This window comes from Elaeis guineensis, chromosome 2 (genome assembly GCF_000442705.2).
Source record: "Elaeis guineensis isolate ETL-2024a chromosome 2, EG11, whole genome shotgun sequence".
In the NCBI taxonomy this organism is placed as follows: Eukaryota; Viridiplantae; Streptophyta; class Magnoliopsida; order Arecales; family Arecaceae; genus Elaeis; species Elaeis guineensis.
In genome coordinates this window covers 38,364,935-38,381,804 of record NC_025994.2, presented here as the reverse complement: position 1 = coordinate 38,381,804, position 16,870 = coordinate 38,364,935, and the positions used below count along the sequence as shown (strand labels likewise).

The 16,870-nt window shown below is 47.3% G+C and overlaps 1 protein-coding gene across 2 annotated transcripts in view; it reads left to right on the top strand.

The window, feature by feature from the left end:
- The window catches only part of LOC105035030 (protein FAR1-RELATED SEQUENCE 5), a 55,823-nt gene extending 39,246 nt beyond the window's left edge, over positions 1-16,577 (top strand). For both annotated transcript variants that reach the window (XM_073251739.1, XM_073251740.1), the window contains exons 4-5: positions 15,155-15,302; positions 15,581-16,577. In XM_073251739.1, coding sequence (XP_073107840.1) covers positions 15,155-15,302; positions 15,581-16,221 — 789 coding nt within the window. In that variant the 3' untranslated portion in view covers positions 16,222-16,577. The remainder of the gene's footprint in view (positions 1-15,154; positions 15,303-15,580) is intronic.
- The last annotated feature ends 293 nt before the right edge of the window (positions 16,578-16,870 follow it).

Here is a 16,870-nt window from a genome sequence, read left to right as displayed (position 1 = left end):
ACACTGCCTTTCGCACGAAGACGAGAAGTGCTAGATGCCGTAGGCATAAGATCGCCGCAGGCACACAATGCCATTCGTAAGGGCTAACTTACTAGATCGTCGGGAAGATCTCGATGACTTCGAGGCGGGGCTAACTTGCCAGACTTCTGCAGAGTCTGAGTCGTACAAGAAGTGGAGGGAGACCTTTAGAAAATCTTTAGAGGGATAACTAATCAGACCCTCAAAATGCTGTCGAGAGCGTAAGATGCCATAGGCACAAGCTCGTTGTTGGCACACACTCTCACATGAAGACGAAAAGTGCTAGATGTTGTAGGCACAAGATCACTCTGCATGCACACAATGTCACTCGTGGGGGCTAACTTACCAGACCTCTGCAGAGCCCGAGTCACGTGAGAAATGGAGGGAGATCTTTGAGAGAATCTCTGGAGGGATAACTAATCAGACCCTCGGAACACCATTGAAGAGCCATAGATGCTATAGGCACAAGCTTGCTGCCGACATAGCCTCTTCATAAGAATAGAAAGATGGACAACGTACGGCCAGAGGCATTACCTTAACAGTACTCCTGTCTGAGGTATTGTCTCAGACTCAGAAGTAGGAGGGTAGTGTTGAGATAATTATTATGATGTCTCAGGTTCATGAACGGCCGGATTACATTCAAGTTGTTTTAAGCTGCTCTAAATATGTTCACTTCAATCGCAGTTGTCCTAAGTATATCTATGCTAAAGCTGAGCTACCTAGAACTTTACTCATGCTGAGTTGAGCACTGAGCATTTTCTCATGTTGATCTGAGCATCTATTTGTGTTTTTCTCTGAGTCGAGCAAAATTCACAAAGTTCACAGATGCAAATTTAAAGTTGGAAACAAAACGACTTTCAAAATAAAGCATTCCTTTTTATTCATTAAAAAGTCGACGCTCCAAACACTTTACAAAGAAAAGGCTGGTGTTTCAAACACTTTAAAGGATGATTGCTCCAAGCACCGTCTTACGAACAAGAGAAAAAATAAGGAAGGTAAGAGGAAGAAGAGGAAGATAGTAGAAGAAGAGAAAAATAAGAGGAGATGAGAAGGGATGTCCCGCTGCAATTGAAGCATCGGATTGGCCAGGTGAGTTGGTTCGATCTTCATCCATTGAGGACTTCTCACTATCTGGGTGAGTTGCTTCAATCTTCATCCGTCGAGGTCTCCACCTCTTCATCGGTACCGTCAGTTTGTATGCTGTGAAGTTCTAGATACAACATTATTCTCAGTAGACGGGTCTTACAATCATCGAAGTCCTAGATGAAGATGGCGGTGGCAACGTCGAGCATCTCCCTCTGGAGCATCATAGAATTTCAAAACTCTGCAATGCAGCACTCTCGAATTGCAGGCGGGGTGTGCTCAAGCTGAGGGGGGAGCTTGGTTGCAAGAGGCAAGGGAGGAGCCCCATTAGAAGTGGATGCATCGGTCCGTCTAGCTCTCTCCCTTTCACGGGCTAAGTATCTCCGGCGGGCATCCCTTGCGATGGCATTTCACTCTCTCACCCATTGCTTAACTCTAAGGGTGGCAGATCCGAAGGCAACGACATGGCAACAGGTAGAGAAGGGGACTTCTTGCCACAGGAGGGGTAGAGATCTCTTTGCTCTCTGGCTCCCTATTTATAAGCACTAGCAACCACATCAATCGTCAAGCGATGCTTTCCAGAAGTTAATGACCCAGCAGTTAATGACGCGCCTCCTTCGGAGTGGGAATAAATTCCTGTGACGCTTCGCAAAACAAAATGTGGTCATGTGGTGCATCTTCATAGACCCCATGTCGTCTCCCAAGCATGACCTTATCAGGTGAGTCACCAACCGTCATTTTTCATAATCATCCACATTTAAGGGAGTAGAATGAGGTTATCGTTCACTTAAATTGCCTCAGATCGGCATGAGTAAGTTCACGAAGCAGAAGTATGACAAAGAATTCTACTCATTTTATTCCTTTCAAAGTTTTCTTACAATGATCCTAAAACACGAAAAAAAATACAGAAATTATAGGACAGCGTCTGGAGCTGAGGTGTCGGCCGTTAAGAAATCTACTACGGTAGGATCTCAGATTTCATCCAAGAAATTAAAGTCCAGACTTGGATATTTGACAGTGACTCGGGTTCGGATAGACTGCCTCCCAGCATCATAGGCGTCGGTCGAATATTCAGCTATTTCTTTCTCATATTCTTCTGAGGTTCGGATGTCCTTCACAGCCTTAGCAGCAGCCTCGGCTGTTCGATTCTCCGTCTCCAGTCGGGCCTTCAGTTCTTTTATTTCTTTTTGCAGACGAGAGTTCTCGCTAGCGGCCGCGTTCCTCTTCGTTTGAGCTTTGAACTCTGCTGCTTTGTCCAGCAGTTGAGAATTTTCCTCAACAGTCTTCCTCAGCATCGTCTTAGCATCTTCGGCTCCTCTCGGTGGCGTCGGCTTTCATGGAGATTTCTCCAACTTCTCGGCTTTCTCTTTTGCTCTTTTGAGCATCTCAACTTCAAGCCCAGACTTCTTCGCCTCTTTGGTCAGCTCGCGGGAGCTTTCGATGTACCCGTTCAAGTAATGGGTGATCTGATAAGTAAAGAAAAATTCATAATGAATAAGCATACAGTAAGTGCTAAATAAGAAAGCTCCAACATATCAGGATGAGGCAATCCACGGCTCCTCTCCTCATCGCCCTCCGAGGAACGTCCAGCAGTTCATTCGCATTGGCAGGGAGCAGTCCAAAAAGTAGCTCGCTCGCCAACGTGGGATCCCTCATCACTAAGGCCTCAAGCTTCAGTCCGACTGGCACAGTTTTAGACGTGCCGACAACCTCGATTGGTGTCTCATCCGAGGAAGATTCAACTGTGGGTGAAGCTGGTCGGGTCGGTGAGCTGAGAGGAGCGGGTTGGCTCAAAATCACCTCCTTTAGACTTTGATCTGCGCGGCCCACCCAGTAGCCTACAGTAGCTGAGGTGGTAGGCAAGCCGCTTTCCACCCGCGTAATCTCATGACCTTCTGGTTCAGACTCCCAAACCTTCGAAGTTGGTTGTGTGGTATCTCCGACTTTGGCCTGAAGGCTTCGCCCGGTGGCAGACTTGGCACCTCTTTTTCGCAGAGTTTTTCTCCTCTGGTGGGCTCGAGCTCTTCCCAGCATGCAGCTCTGCGACCATGGTGATCAAACTGTAAGACGAACAAAGCTAGAAGATTTAAGATCAAGATAGTTGATTCGCGTACCTTGACGAGCGATTTGGCTGATACCGACATTAAACCGCGAGCCGACAGCAGCTCTTTCAACTCTGTAACTCTGAAGCTCCGCAGAGCTACCACCTCCTGCTCCAGGCTCTTATTCATTGAAGATTCCTTAAGTGCAGTCTCTGGGGTTCATCCCAGGTCGTAAAATTTTAGTCTTTATCTGACGTCTGTGAGACGAAGAGAAACCTTGATTTCCAACCGTGCACGGCGGAAGGCATATCCGAAAATATCAAACGGAAGCCGTCCTTCCGTGGAGTCATGTACCACCACCTGCACGAGTTTGGGTGCCGTTTGAGGCTGAAGAGAAAATGAAAAAATGCGATATTTGGCACAATCCCAGCCAGCACGCACACCACGGTGAAGCCGCAGATATGCCGCTACGCATTCGGCACAACCATACACGGCGATATTTCAAAATACTGGAGTGCCACAAAAAAGGGATGGAGAGGAAGCCTCAGTTTAGTCCGGAAGCACTCATAGAAGCTCATACGCCCTGAAGACGGATAGTGCAGACTCAATCGTCCGGTCCCGAAATTTCAAGTTAGAATGTGGGAGGTATTTGATACTGCTCATGCAACATGATTATGTCCCGCTTTGTCAACTCTGATCTGAAGCCCAGTGGAGCAAAGCCAAGCTCCATGGTGGCTATCTCTATCTCGTGTAGGAAAGCCGTGAAAGGGTGAAGAATAGAAGAACTCACAGCAGGAGAAGATAACCAGAACTTATGAGGTCCACATCTCGTTCTATTTGATGATTTTAAATAACCTTAGACTTGAATGGGATCTTCAAAAGCCGCCTTCCATTGGTGTATTAATTGCAGGAGATGTGCATCGACAGAGGAGTAGGGTATGCATGACATGTGGAGACTGCGAATGGATGTGATTGCTGCCGCCGATATGGTAGTTAATGTCAATGATAGGCGAATCACACTTTATGCCACTTTTGAAGGAATGTGCAAACATGCGCCAATTCCTCCCACGCGGATGCAATTCAAATTTCAGTCTTTTCAAAATCTGTATGATAGTTGGAACTTGCTCGGATTTTCATCAATTTCAGCTCAGTTCGAGCCTTGCTTGAAGCATAATATAGGCTAAGTATCGTCTAGGCTATTACTCTAATCAAATTTTATAGTTACAGTCAGGGGTCGAGCATATGTTAAAAATTTTGATTCTCATATTTAAAAGTATGATTCGTATTCATAAAAAAAAAAGAGGAATACATCTGTTTTTATAAAGATTCTATTACAAGATCAGGAGCCTCGGACCATAGAAAATAAAAAAGAAGAGGGCATAAATCACTCTTCAAGGGGATTGCCGGGGCGGTCGTCTACGGGATGGTATTCCTTGGTGCTAATGATGCTTTCGGTTTGGATGGCTGCGTTGATCTTGTCCATCTCATCCGAAAAGTAGGACGTCGTTATAAATCTCGATCAATTATCCGACGACACCATCTGTAAATCTTCGTCCAAACAATCGATCTGAAGATGCTTGATGAAGTCAGCAGGAAGGTGCATCTGGGCATTGGACTTGCACTTCTCGAAGTTCGCAAAGAATGCCGCCTTGCCAGCTTGGGCTATGATCTTAGCCCTTCTTCTCCAGCTGCTTTCTCCTGCTTTCAATGCATTTGAGTAAAATCTTCTGATCTATAAATTTTTTCCAGAGAAGCTTATGATTTACTTTTCTCTCTTCCAATCTCTTCTTCAGGTGCTCCACCTCCGATCCGATCTCCTGGACTCCTGAGAACGGCTCTGAGGGGGTCTAAACTCTATTGGAAGTAGAGCATCCGTCTCCTCGAGGAGCTCTCCTTCCATAGCTCGTTCCTTCAGAAGTTTTGGCTTTCTTGGATAGACCACCACTGGGGCTCCTTCGTGAGCGAGTTTCAAGATAAGAACTCATTTCAAGTGTCCTCAGATGCTCCAAGTCATCACGGATCCGACGACAATCTCTCTCAGGTTCAGACCTCTGCCTCTCGAGGGTTCTAATCCACCCTTCGAGATCTTCAACTCTTTTGTCGGCCCTAGATTTTTGTTATTCAAGGGTCTTAATCTGTCTTTCAGTCTATCGCAGTTCTTCGTCCTGACAGAGAATCAACTCCTGAGCCTTTTGAAGAGCCTCCTCTGTAAAGCTGAGCTCCTTGGCCAGCTCAGCATTATCCTTCTCCAGATGCTCTAATATGTACTTCAGTAAGTCAACCTCTTCCTTCATCGTTGGAACATCGAGGTTGGAACTGGCAAGCCTCGCCAAACATTGATCCATATGCACCAGGGATCTTAAAGCATTGGCAGATCGCTTCTCCCCTCTTTGTTAGTTGAGGAGCAACCTCTTGGCTGGTGGTAGGAGGTTCCTCAAGTACTCCGCCGTGGATTGGAGGCTCTCTTCTGTGGATGGAGCATGAGGGGTCGAATCTGAGGGTCCCGCATGAGAAGTGGATGCAAGAAAGCACCTAGCAGGAGTCGCCATCTCCAGAGATCCCTTAGTCTCTATCATCATTGTCAGATCCTTCTCTAGGTTGCCGATCTCTTTCATCCGCACTACCTCAGTCAGATCTTTTTCGGAGCATTCCTCGGTGCTTATTTTCGGTGCTATCTCCGTCGGTGCCCCATCGATTAAAATTTTTTCTAGAGAATCCTACATCATGGCTTCCAATGGTAGGGCCGTGGGTTCAATGGTAGGAGCGGCGTGTTTTTCCTTGATCGCGGGTCCTGTTTCAGCAATCGAAACCATGACCTACCTCCTATGAATCAGAATTTGCTCAAGTCTCTTCATGCGCTGTGAATCCATCTTGCTCCAAGGAATCGCGATGAATAATCAGCACCAAAAAAAATCTATGGGTACCTTTGTAGATCTGTGACTATCTGTGCCTTTAAAGCACAAATTTAAAGGAGAAAGAAAATGAAAAGCCATCGCAAAGTAATTAAAATCTCGAAGAGATCGTCGTCTGAGTGGTCCCATCAGTTATGTCCGTCCGCGTCAATCGTGTTAGGCTGACGTCACACGCTTTAAATGCAGAAGACAGGGTGAAGGTAGAAGCGTATGGCATTGGATCCGAGGCACTTTTGAAGTATTCTTTCGTCTGATTCTCAGACTTAGAAGTAGGGGGTAGTATTACGGTGGTTACCATGAGCACCTCGGATTAGCGTTACATCATAAGGCATCTCAAATTCTCGGATCATCGCCGTATAAGCTGAGTCCATCTCCATGCTGAGCTGAGGCGACCCCGAAGTCTAATCTGTATATGAGCGGCTCAGTCGATTTATTTCTTCAACGTGCACAACAGCTGTCTATCTTGAATAGATAGGATTTGGCATAACCATTTTTCTTGATCTCACGGGAGCGATCAAGGTCTGAATTATCTCGTCTGATTTGGCATGATCAATGATCCAGCAATTTTGGGATCGTACAATCTTACAGCTAGCAATCCAGCTGTCCGACATCCTTCTATATAAACAACCAAAGCCTCGAGGATCCAGGTAAGTTCAATCAAATCCTTCTCAGAGAACTTGTTGCTGCTCTTTTGTTCTCTGTTTTTTTGACTTGAGCATCGGAGGGTCCTCATTGGAGCCACAATCTTCGGTTTGAGATTTATTTTGCAGGTCACTCCAGCGCTAGCATCCCTGCACGAGTGCAAGGTGTCTGTCTTCTGATCTCGATCGATTTCAGTAGCAACATACCCTATGATGATGCCATATAGGACAGAATTTTTGGGAACCATCCATCGTCAATAGTATTTCGACATTGGGAGATTGCGGTTGATTCAAGGGCGATCCTGTAATCGACCGAAATAAAGACAACACGATGCTTCATTCTACTCATTCATATTATAGCCGTATGGCTCATGAAACAACGAAATGTCCAGGCATCCCTTTTCAAGATAACAATAAATGCTGGGCGACCGACAAGATAACTCTCTGGAGAGATATCGAGGATCGGAGTCAGTACGATGATGAGGTTATCGCTTTCGCCTGAAATGGCAAGACCACCTTGGGACCAGGAGTGGAGGGCAACCAACTGTTAAGGCAGCCTCTCGAATTCTCAACCTCGGATCAGTATCAAGAAGAATCTCCTAGATTATCCACCTCGATTCTATGTCGAGAATTCTCGGGACCTAGTTGAACAACAGTCTTTGTTCTCAGTCGAGTCGGACGAAGACCAAGGACGACGATAACGACCGATAAGAATACCACCACAAAGCGACCTCACATCGATCTTGGACAAATCCTCGTCTATCTTCCTGGGCACAGAGTGATCGAATAAAAGATGACGTCATCGACTTAGTCGACCGACGCTCTTTGTCCTCAGTCGAGTCGGGTGAAGACCAAGGATGACAATAGCGACTTGTAAGAATACCATCATAAAGCGACCTCATATCGATCTCGGATAAATCCTCATAGTGTCTTCCTGGGAACACGAGTGATCAGATAAAAGATGATGTCATCGACTTAGCGAAGACAAAATCCATCGTCAAGGACTGGCCTTGGATGCTGCAACTTTAGATATAATGCCTTCGAACCTATATCTGAATCGAGAATCCTACTTCATCGGTAGCTCGATCAATTTACCAAGCCGACGACCACACCGAACAAACAAATGATCAATCCCGAAGACCAAAGATCGTTCAACATAAGAGACAGTAAAGAAAGTCATCTCATTCAAATAAAGTTCGAGTTCATTTCATTCAAAGAAAGTTCAATACAAGTCGACTTCATTTGAATAAAGTCTGTTACAATGAGAAAGAGAGTAAATAATACTGCTTGGTCAACATCCTTGGGCATGACGGCAAAGTCAGACCTCGTTCGCAGAGCATTTGATGATGTTCATTTAGAGAAATTTTTTTTGGCAGTTGCTGGTCCGCACCGAAGGATATTGGGAATGGCATAGCAGGCTTCCTCCTCGAGAACCCATCCATCTCTCAGATATTCCTTCGGAAAACTCCAAGAAGTCATCTCGGGGGCTAAAGATTGCCCTCCAAAAAGGTTCAAGACCTTTTGGGGGGCTCGATGCTGAGAACACCCCTTAACCAGCCGTTCGCTCCTTGTCGGAATCAACAGCTGGCATGAATTGCTGCATCCTCCACCAAGACCACACTAGGATGATGGAACTTTAACAACAATGAAAATCAACAATTGGCCTTTGTTGGAATGGTTGGAACTTCAGTAGCTTCTTGTTGGAATGATTGGAACTTCAGTAGCTTTCGCTTACAGGTGTGCCCCCTCTGGACGACCTGCAGCCGATTGGAGGGTCGGAGAAAACCCCTTCATGGAAAGATGGATGCTAGCAACCGTTGGACCCTTGGTGGAAGACTGCAATGGCGACATCATGAAAGCTGAATGAGACAGACTTAACTTCAGACAATAAGTCTCTCCTATTATAAAGGAAGCGAACGGGGGCGCACCTTGCCACTGCCTTGGTTGTGCGCTAAATGCCACGATCCTAATGGCCTTGGAAGCCGCACCTTTGACGAAAAGGTGCCCCAATCGTCTCCTCCGGCAAAATACCATTTTGGGAATTGAGTATTGTTGGGTGGATGTCTGGCCAGGACACCACCTCCCAAGATCCTTTCAGTACCACGCGATGCAGCAGGAAGAAAGAAGAAACAAAACAAAAGGAAAAACAATCAAAATACGTGGATCAGCCACAAAAGGGCTCGCCTCCACGGGGCATGCAAACTTCGCTATGAAAAGAAAATTTTACAAGAGGAGACCTCACCCTCAACCCTTGTACACCCAATTCTCTCTCACATGAAGTTTCCCTCACAAAAGCTCTCTCTCTCTTTGAGACCCCCCTGAACCCCTGAAGAGCTTGGCGACCGCTGTCCAGGAGCCTCCTGCTCCTTCTCTCACAGCACACCCGCGCCTCTCTCTCTCCACGGTTCGTACGGCGGCGAGAAAACCGAAAACCCGAACCCCTCCCTTCTACTGTTCGTTCTCAGGCTTTTTAAAGCCTTAAACATAGGTTAGAGAGTGATTAGGAATCCTAAACATAACCAAAAAACCCTCCTGACCGTCGGATCAAGACCGGGAGCGTCCTCGACCCTTAGATCGCGCTTCGGTCCACGAAATAGGATCGTGGACCGCGAGAAACGCGTGGGAAATGCCCACGCGGTCCGCAGACCGCACCGTGGACCACCCGGTCCACGGTGGACCGGGGCAAGGGCCAGCAGGCCCGCTGGCCTGGGCCGGCCCGCGCGCGCGGGCCTAGGCCGCGCCTGCGCGCGGGCCTGCGCGCGCCTGGGCCGCGCGCCCGCGTGCGCCTGAGCCGCGCGCCCGCGTGCGCCTGGGCCGCGCGCCCGCCTGGGCCGCAGGCCCCCCCGCGCGCGGGCCTGGGTCGCGCGTCCCGCACGCCGCCACCTGCGGCCGCGTCGCTGCCGTCTGCCGCCGGTCGCCGGCAATCCTCCGCCACCTCGGTTTTCGTGCCATCTTCGAAAGCTCGTATCTCCTCCATCCGAGCTCCGTTTCAGGTGATCTTGGTCTCGTTGGACTCCGTTTTTCGCCGCGAACCTCGCTGTGGGCTTAATGTGGGCTGAATCTCGAGGCGTCAAATCCTAACAATCTCCACCTCGACTCGATATTCGGCCTCCTTCAAACTCCGAGAGCTTCTGGATCTCCTCGCCCCCATGCCCTGGGGCAATCGCCTGCTGATCATGGATGGGCAAACATGGGAGTCGAGCCAGGCTGCTCGATCCCATCTCCGTCGTATGCTGTGCTCCTCCTGACCTGAGACCTGCTCGGGGCATCATCCTGCGGCAATAGGAATCTTACCTTGCGACGTCGCCTCTCGTCCTCCCGAGTCTCCTGTCTCGTGCCCGATCCGCCTCCTAGAGCTCCACCTCGCTCTGGGCTCCACCTGGCTCTCGATGCTCCACCTTGCACTGGGCTCCCTGCCAGGTAATAATGTCCTCTGCTCCCCTTCTTCCCCTCCAGCACAATCCTATCGCCGCGTAGCACCCTCAGGATTCCTCCACCAGCTACCGTCCTGTAGCCTCTCGAATCCAGTCTGCTAAGTGAGATAAGATTCCGCCTGAAATCGGGTATGTATCGGACCTCCCCCAATCTCCTCACTGCACCGTCATGTGTCATCCAGCTGACCGTCCCAATGCCTCTGATCGCACAGCTCGATCCATTCGGCAGATATACAGTGCTCTCACTGTTCTCCAGGGAGTCAAACTGCTCCTCTCTGCAACACACATGATAGGGGCATGCAGAATCTAATATCCACTGCTGGGAAGAAGTAGATACCTCGTCAGATATCTCGAAGACATCTCCATCTAAATCACTGCCGGCCGTCGCTACAGCAGCCACCGTCCGATTTTTCAGTTGAGGGCAATCTCTGGCTAGATGCCCCAACTCCTCACACCGGTAACACCTGGTTTTGCTCAAGTCCCTCCTGGACTTAGACCGCCCTCGATGCGATCTCCTGTCGCTCCGTCTACCGCCTCCTGCACCTCCAGAAGCCACCAAAGCTGAGCTATCGACACCTGAGCTCGAAGCTGGGTTCTCCCTCCTGAGAACCTCGTTCTGGAGTATTGCCGCGGTGACCTCGTCCATCTTGATAGTACTCTTCCCCACTAGAAGAGCAGTCACCAAGGACTCGTACGAAGAAGGAAGCGATGCCAGCAAAACCAGCGCCCTGATCTTCTCCTCAACGTTCTCGCCAACGCTGAGAAGGTCGGTGAGGATCTTCTGGAAGTGGCTCAGATGCTCCTGCACGCTCTGTCCCTCAGTCATCCGCAGTTGGTAAAACTGCCTCCAGAGGAAAAGAGTGTTGGTGAGAGACTTCGCCATGTACAACTCCTCGAGCTTCGACCACAGCACCGTCGGGGAAGTCTCGCTCAGCACATGGATCACCACCTCATCCGCCAGGTACATGCGGATGGTACTCACCGCCTGCATCTGTAGCCGTTTCCAATCTCGCACCTCCATGGTGGTCGGTTTCTCATCGCACAAGAGAGCTTCGATCAACCCCTGTTGGATGAGCACGTCCTTCACCCTTGCCTGCCACAAGGAGAAATTGCTCTTACCATCAAACTTGTTGATCTCCATCCTGATTGTTCCTGTTTTCTCCATCTTCAGTCTTGCTCACCACCACTGCAATCTGCGTCCTTGTACCGCCTTGCTCTGATACCACTTGTTGGGTGGATGTCTGGCCAGGACACCACCTCCCAAGATCCTTTTAGTACCACGCGATGCAGCAGGAAGAAAGAAGAAACAAAACAAAAGGAAAAACAATCAAAATACGTGGATCAGCCACAAAAGGACTCGCCTCCACGGGGCATGCAAACTTCACTATGAAAAGAAAATTTTACAAGAGGAGACCTCACCCTCAACCCTTGTACACCCAATTCTCTCTCACATGAAGTTTCCCTCACAAAAGCTCTCTCTCTCTTTGAGACCCCCCTGAACCCCTGAAGAGCCTGGCGACCGCTGTCCAGGAGCCTCCTGCTCCTTCTCTCACAGCACACCCGCGCCTCTCTCTCTCTCCACGGTTCGTACGGCGGCGAGAAAACCGAAAACCCGAACCCCTCCCTTCTACTGTTCGTTCTCAGGCTTTTTAAAGCCTTAAACATAGGTTAGAGAGTGATTAGGAATCCTAAACATAACCAAAAAACCCTCCTGACCGTCGGATCAAGACCGGGAGCGTCCTCGACCCTTAGATCGCGCTTCGGTCCACGAAATAGGACCGTGGACTGCGAGAAACGCGTGGGAAACGCCCACGCGGTCCGCAGACCGCGCCGTGGACCACCCGGTCCACGGTGGACCGGGGCAAGGGCCAGCAGGCCCGCTGGCCTGGGCCGGCCCGCGCGCGCGGGCCTGGGCCGCGCCTGCGCGCGGGCCTGCGTGCGCCTGGGCCGCGCGCCCGCGTGCGCCTGGGCCGCGCGCCCGCCTGGGCCGCAGGGCCCCCCGCGCGCGGGCCTGGGTCGCGCGCCGCCGCCTGCGGCCGTGCCGCTGCCGTCCGCCGCCGGTCGCCGGCAATCCTCCGCCGCCTCGGTTTTCGTGCCATCTTCGAAAGCTCGTATCTCCTCCATCCGAGCTCCGTTTCAGGTGATCTTGGTCTCGTTGGACTCCGTTTTTCGCCGCGAACCTCGCTGTGGGCTCAATGTGGGCTGAATCTCGAGGCGTCAAATCCTAACAAGTATTAAAGGCCACGCGCAACAAGGCCCCAAAATCGCACAATTTCTTACTACATGGCTTTCGAAATAAACCACCTAGGTCAATCCGTAAGTACAATGCAGAGCCTATCGATGTCCAACACATGGCAGACTTCGATATATCTAGAGGTAATCCCCGGATTTCCTTTTCCAAGCCATTATGTTGTGGCGCCTTGGACTCTCCATTCCTCATAATTGCTGTGAGAATGGCGAAGAGATGTATTAATGGAGATCCCAAGATCCGCTCTATCACAAATTGTGGAATAAATGTTCTTAGAAGAGCTCAAATCGGTGATCGATGACCAACCATAGAGCTAACTACTCCCAGATGTCAAGAAAAGATCCAAAAATCCTAAGTGAAGCGGGGCTACATCATCAGCTTTTATCTGATCTTTGGATTGGTCATTTACTGACCTCGAGGTTGGGATCCAACCGATGGCAGGAAACGATGCTCAATGATCTGCACGGGTGCAATTATGCTTAAGGCAAAGCCTCGGTTCTATGCCAATCTTGGGTCATATGCCTATTCGGTTACATGGATGATCCTTGGAATCTCTTAGAAACTTTCAGAACGTGAGCACGACTTGTGGCTGGCTATGATTCGAGGGGAGGTTGGGTCAGATAGCAGATAACCCCCACTTCGCCTCCCACTTCTGAGTCCGAAGCAGTTTTCCACTCCCGAGACTAACAAATCTGATCTGCAGGCATGACTCGCTGCTGACATCTATGACTAACAATTTTTTGGTTACAGGTTAGTGGGCAAATTTCAGTGGCCTATTAGATCATGGCCTTACAGGCCCTAATGACCTACATGATGCTGGCGTGCCAGCCTACGGCTCTATCTCTATATAAAGAGGTAGAAAAGGGGACTAAGGTAAAGGCTCGACTCTAGAGCAAATACACTACTCCTATTCTCTTTTCTCCTTCAATTGTTCTTTAAATTCTAGCTGACCTAAGTATTGGAGGGTCCTCCGCCCGATACACCCTGGCGAGTGGATTTTTTTTGTAGGTTTGTCAACTGTTGCAAGCGGGTTACACCCTTTGAGGTGCTTGACCGATCTCTAGATGCATTGCCACCGGGTTTAGTGGCAACATGTGCCATCCATTTCTTGGCCTATATATTCGGATTTGTATTTGGCTACCTGTTTCCTGATATATGTTTTTTTTTTTTTAATTCTTTATGCATAACATTTCTGATGTTGATCTCAGCCTGGATGATGAAAACGTGACTATTGATTTTAGGTTTACTATCATAAACGTAAGTTAAAACTGGGAAAGAAATTCTCAATATACGTTAGGAATTACTTTCAGATAAGAATTCATTAAGACAATCCCAAAGAGTTGGGGCAAGGCTTGATAAAAGGGTCAGGACTATTTTTTAAAAAATAAATTAGTGATAATTCATAAGTAACTCTCTTAATGATACCTGATGACCATAATTATATATTATATTTCATAGTTCCGGCGAGTCTGCAATTACTAGTTCTTTCCGGACTAGTTTCTTCCATCTAATAATGTATCAGAGGACCAACCAAATCCATGGTTAATGAGAAGAAACCTCAGGCATCTTGAAAAATAAAAATTTCTATATATGCCAGTATGCTATCATATGTAAAATTGTGAATGTCTTTGTATGCAGTTCGGTCTTGTTTTTTTTTCTGCTCTCTATATTTACCTTATAAACAGTGTATTTTGGAATATTTATGCAATGTATTTTAATGTTTACCAATTATCAACATGGGGTTTGTTGTTATTTCCTGCTATTCCCTGGTGCTCTTAACTTAATTGTGTTAGAATATTTAAGAGGTCCTATAGAAACATCTGAAAACAAAAAAGAAAGCCCAAATTCTTTTATCAAATCCACCACTTCTCCACTAGCTAAGCTTGCTTCCAGAAAAATGCTAAGGAATATGACTCTTCACTGGGGGAGGCAAGGTCTGGTGCTCCCAATCGGCCATTATTATCTTCTACCCATGAATCTGAGTGCAGTCATACCAAACTTTGGGTTCTTCAAGGTCCAAGACCAAGATGTTGTGTTATGCTCATCTTTTATTAACAACCAATAATACTAAGATACTTCTGAATCCATTGCTGCATATATGCCTTCACTTTTTTGAAGAGTGAGGGAGAGAGAAAGAGAGAACAAATTTTTCATGAAAGGGCAACTTTGTTGGAAAAATAGGATGGTGGTACTTCCTCTTGTTTGAGATGACTAATGAATCCATTTTGGTTTACATTTGCAATAAACCACATGATAGCCATCCTCCAACTGGCTTAATTCATGGGGTATACATACTGTGACCATGTCGGTAATGCCATGCAACTAGGACAGTGTGACTGTACCTGTGTAAAAACTGCATCAGATTTATTCTCCATGTTCACATACTACCTATTCATGAACCCTTAATCTAATATCGCTAGTATGGTTTAACATGTATGCAGAATGTCCAAGAGGTGTTGCTTGTCATATTATCTTTTTACTACCCCATCTTTTTTGCCTTGTCAAGCCATGAGAGGTTTCAGAACTTTTTGGAGTCATTCCTAATTTCAGAACTTACGCATGATCTTCAACCTGGTAATTTTTCTATAATACCATTTTCTGTTTGATAACATCGAAGCTTTCAGTTGACAAAAAACCTGGTTACTATTATGTTCCCCTGGCAAAATACTCCTTCACATTAATATTAACTTCTATCTCTGTAAGCTTTTCTATCATCATCATTTTTCTATCGAACTATAATGTTTCTTTGGAGACTAATTATTGATTAAATCTTCAGGTACTGAATTTGGTTGAGGTAGGACATTCCTATGCCAGTCCAGGCGGTGGCAGCAATACTGCAAGTTCAGGTTCATCAATGCAACTTGTAGCAGTTCCAATGGCATTTTGTGTGCCATTGGTGACCAATTTAACAGCTGCATCTTCAGGTGGTACTGTTAACCCCCATGCTTCTTTTCTCCAAGAAGTTTTGAAACATGTTTCAACTTCTGTTTCCTGTTTCTTGCTTTTGACTTTTTTCTTATGCTAGCAATGCTGCATCTAACTACCATTAAGCATAATATCATTTTTTAAAAATTTCTATTATTCTATTTTGCTGCTTAGCTGTTCAGAATTCTCTGCTGTTCAAACTTTACATTACACCAGCGATCACAAGCTTCTGGACACTAAACTAGCAAGTACTAATTGTATTCTAAAACTGATACAGCCCCATCAAATTCAAGCAGTACACATTGTTCTGACAGTACTTCACCAGCACTGCATCAACTGCAACTGGCTCCACACCTGGTAGCAGCACAGCAGTCACATACAGGAACACCAGATGGAGCACCTGATTCTCCAGAAACAGTTGAGGACCCATCAAGATTACGTTCAGCTGCCACAAATTCGATTCGTGCTGCTGCCCTAGCTGCAGGGGCCCGAATTGCCTCCCCATCTGATGCTGCTTCAATTATCAAAGCTGTACAGTCTAAAAATGCCATCCATATCAGAGCAGGGGAGCTCTCGCCAAGCAGCTTAAAACCTCTTGGACCAAAACCATTGGGCCGGCATGCAGCCAATGTTCATTTTGTGCCAGTTGATCGAAGTGACACAGTTAATGTGGTCTTGCTGGGCGAGAAACAAGTTCAAGGAGGTGTTGGTGGAGCCATGACATCATGCGAGGCAGGAAACTTACGTGGCCAGGCAGTCCTTCACAAGGAGTTTAAGGATGAAATGGCAACCGATGGTGACAGTGAGGACCAGACATTGGAGGAAGGAGCAATGGAGTTCACAGATTCAGAGGACGATAAGGAATTTTCCGATGCCGAGGCAGGTGCAGGGCCTGGTGTGAGTTGGGCAGCAGGGTGACTTGGAGGTTGAATTGTTGAACAAGTTGGCCAAAAGGATGCTCGTCTAGGGGCTTTTAAATCCTTTCTACTCATGCTCGGAGAAGCTTGCTGCTAAAACTCTTTGTTTATCTCTCACTGACTGCTTACTAACCCCTTGTGCAGGGAAGGTTCCAAATTCGGTTCTCTTCTCACTCTCTTTTCTTCGTTTCATTGGTCCAAGCTTCACATTGTGAATATTGAATGCTTATCACTGTTCATAGTTATACAGATTTTTCTGTGCTCATCAGATCTGTAACTTAGGCATATTATTTGCCCGGATTATGGTGGAACCTAGTGACTTGTATTTGGCAATAACTCCCTAGTTTTATGGTGCCAGTTGCCATTTTAGGCTGTTCTCCATGGCTTGGATAGGGATATGTTTCAAGATGTATTTACTGCCAAATACCTGGTATGTCACTACAAATTTACAAGTGGCATGATAATGTGGAATGGGAAATTTGCCCTATCCCACTGGCATCAAAGGAACCAATGGGGAGAAGCCAGGGAAGGCACCTTTTCATTTGGATGTTATTGAGTAACATTTCAGCTGTTAACCCCTCTTGTAAAAAACGTACCTCTTAGGTCAAGCAAATGGAAATAAGAATACTACAATCATCCAGCCTTCTACC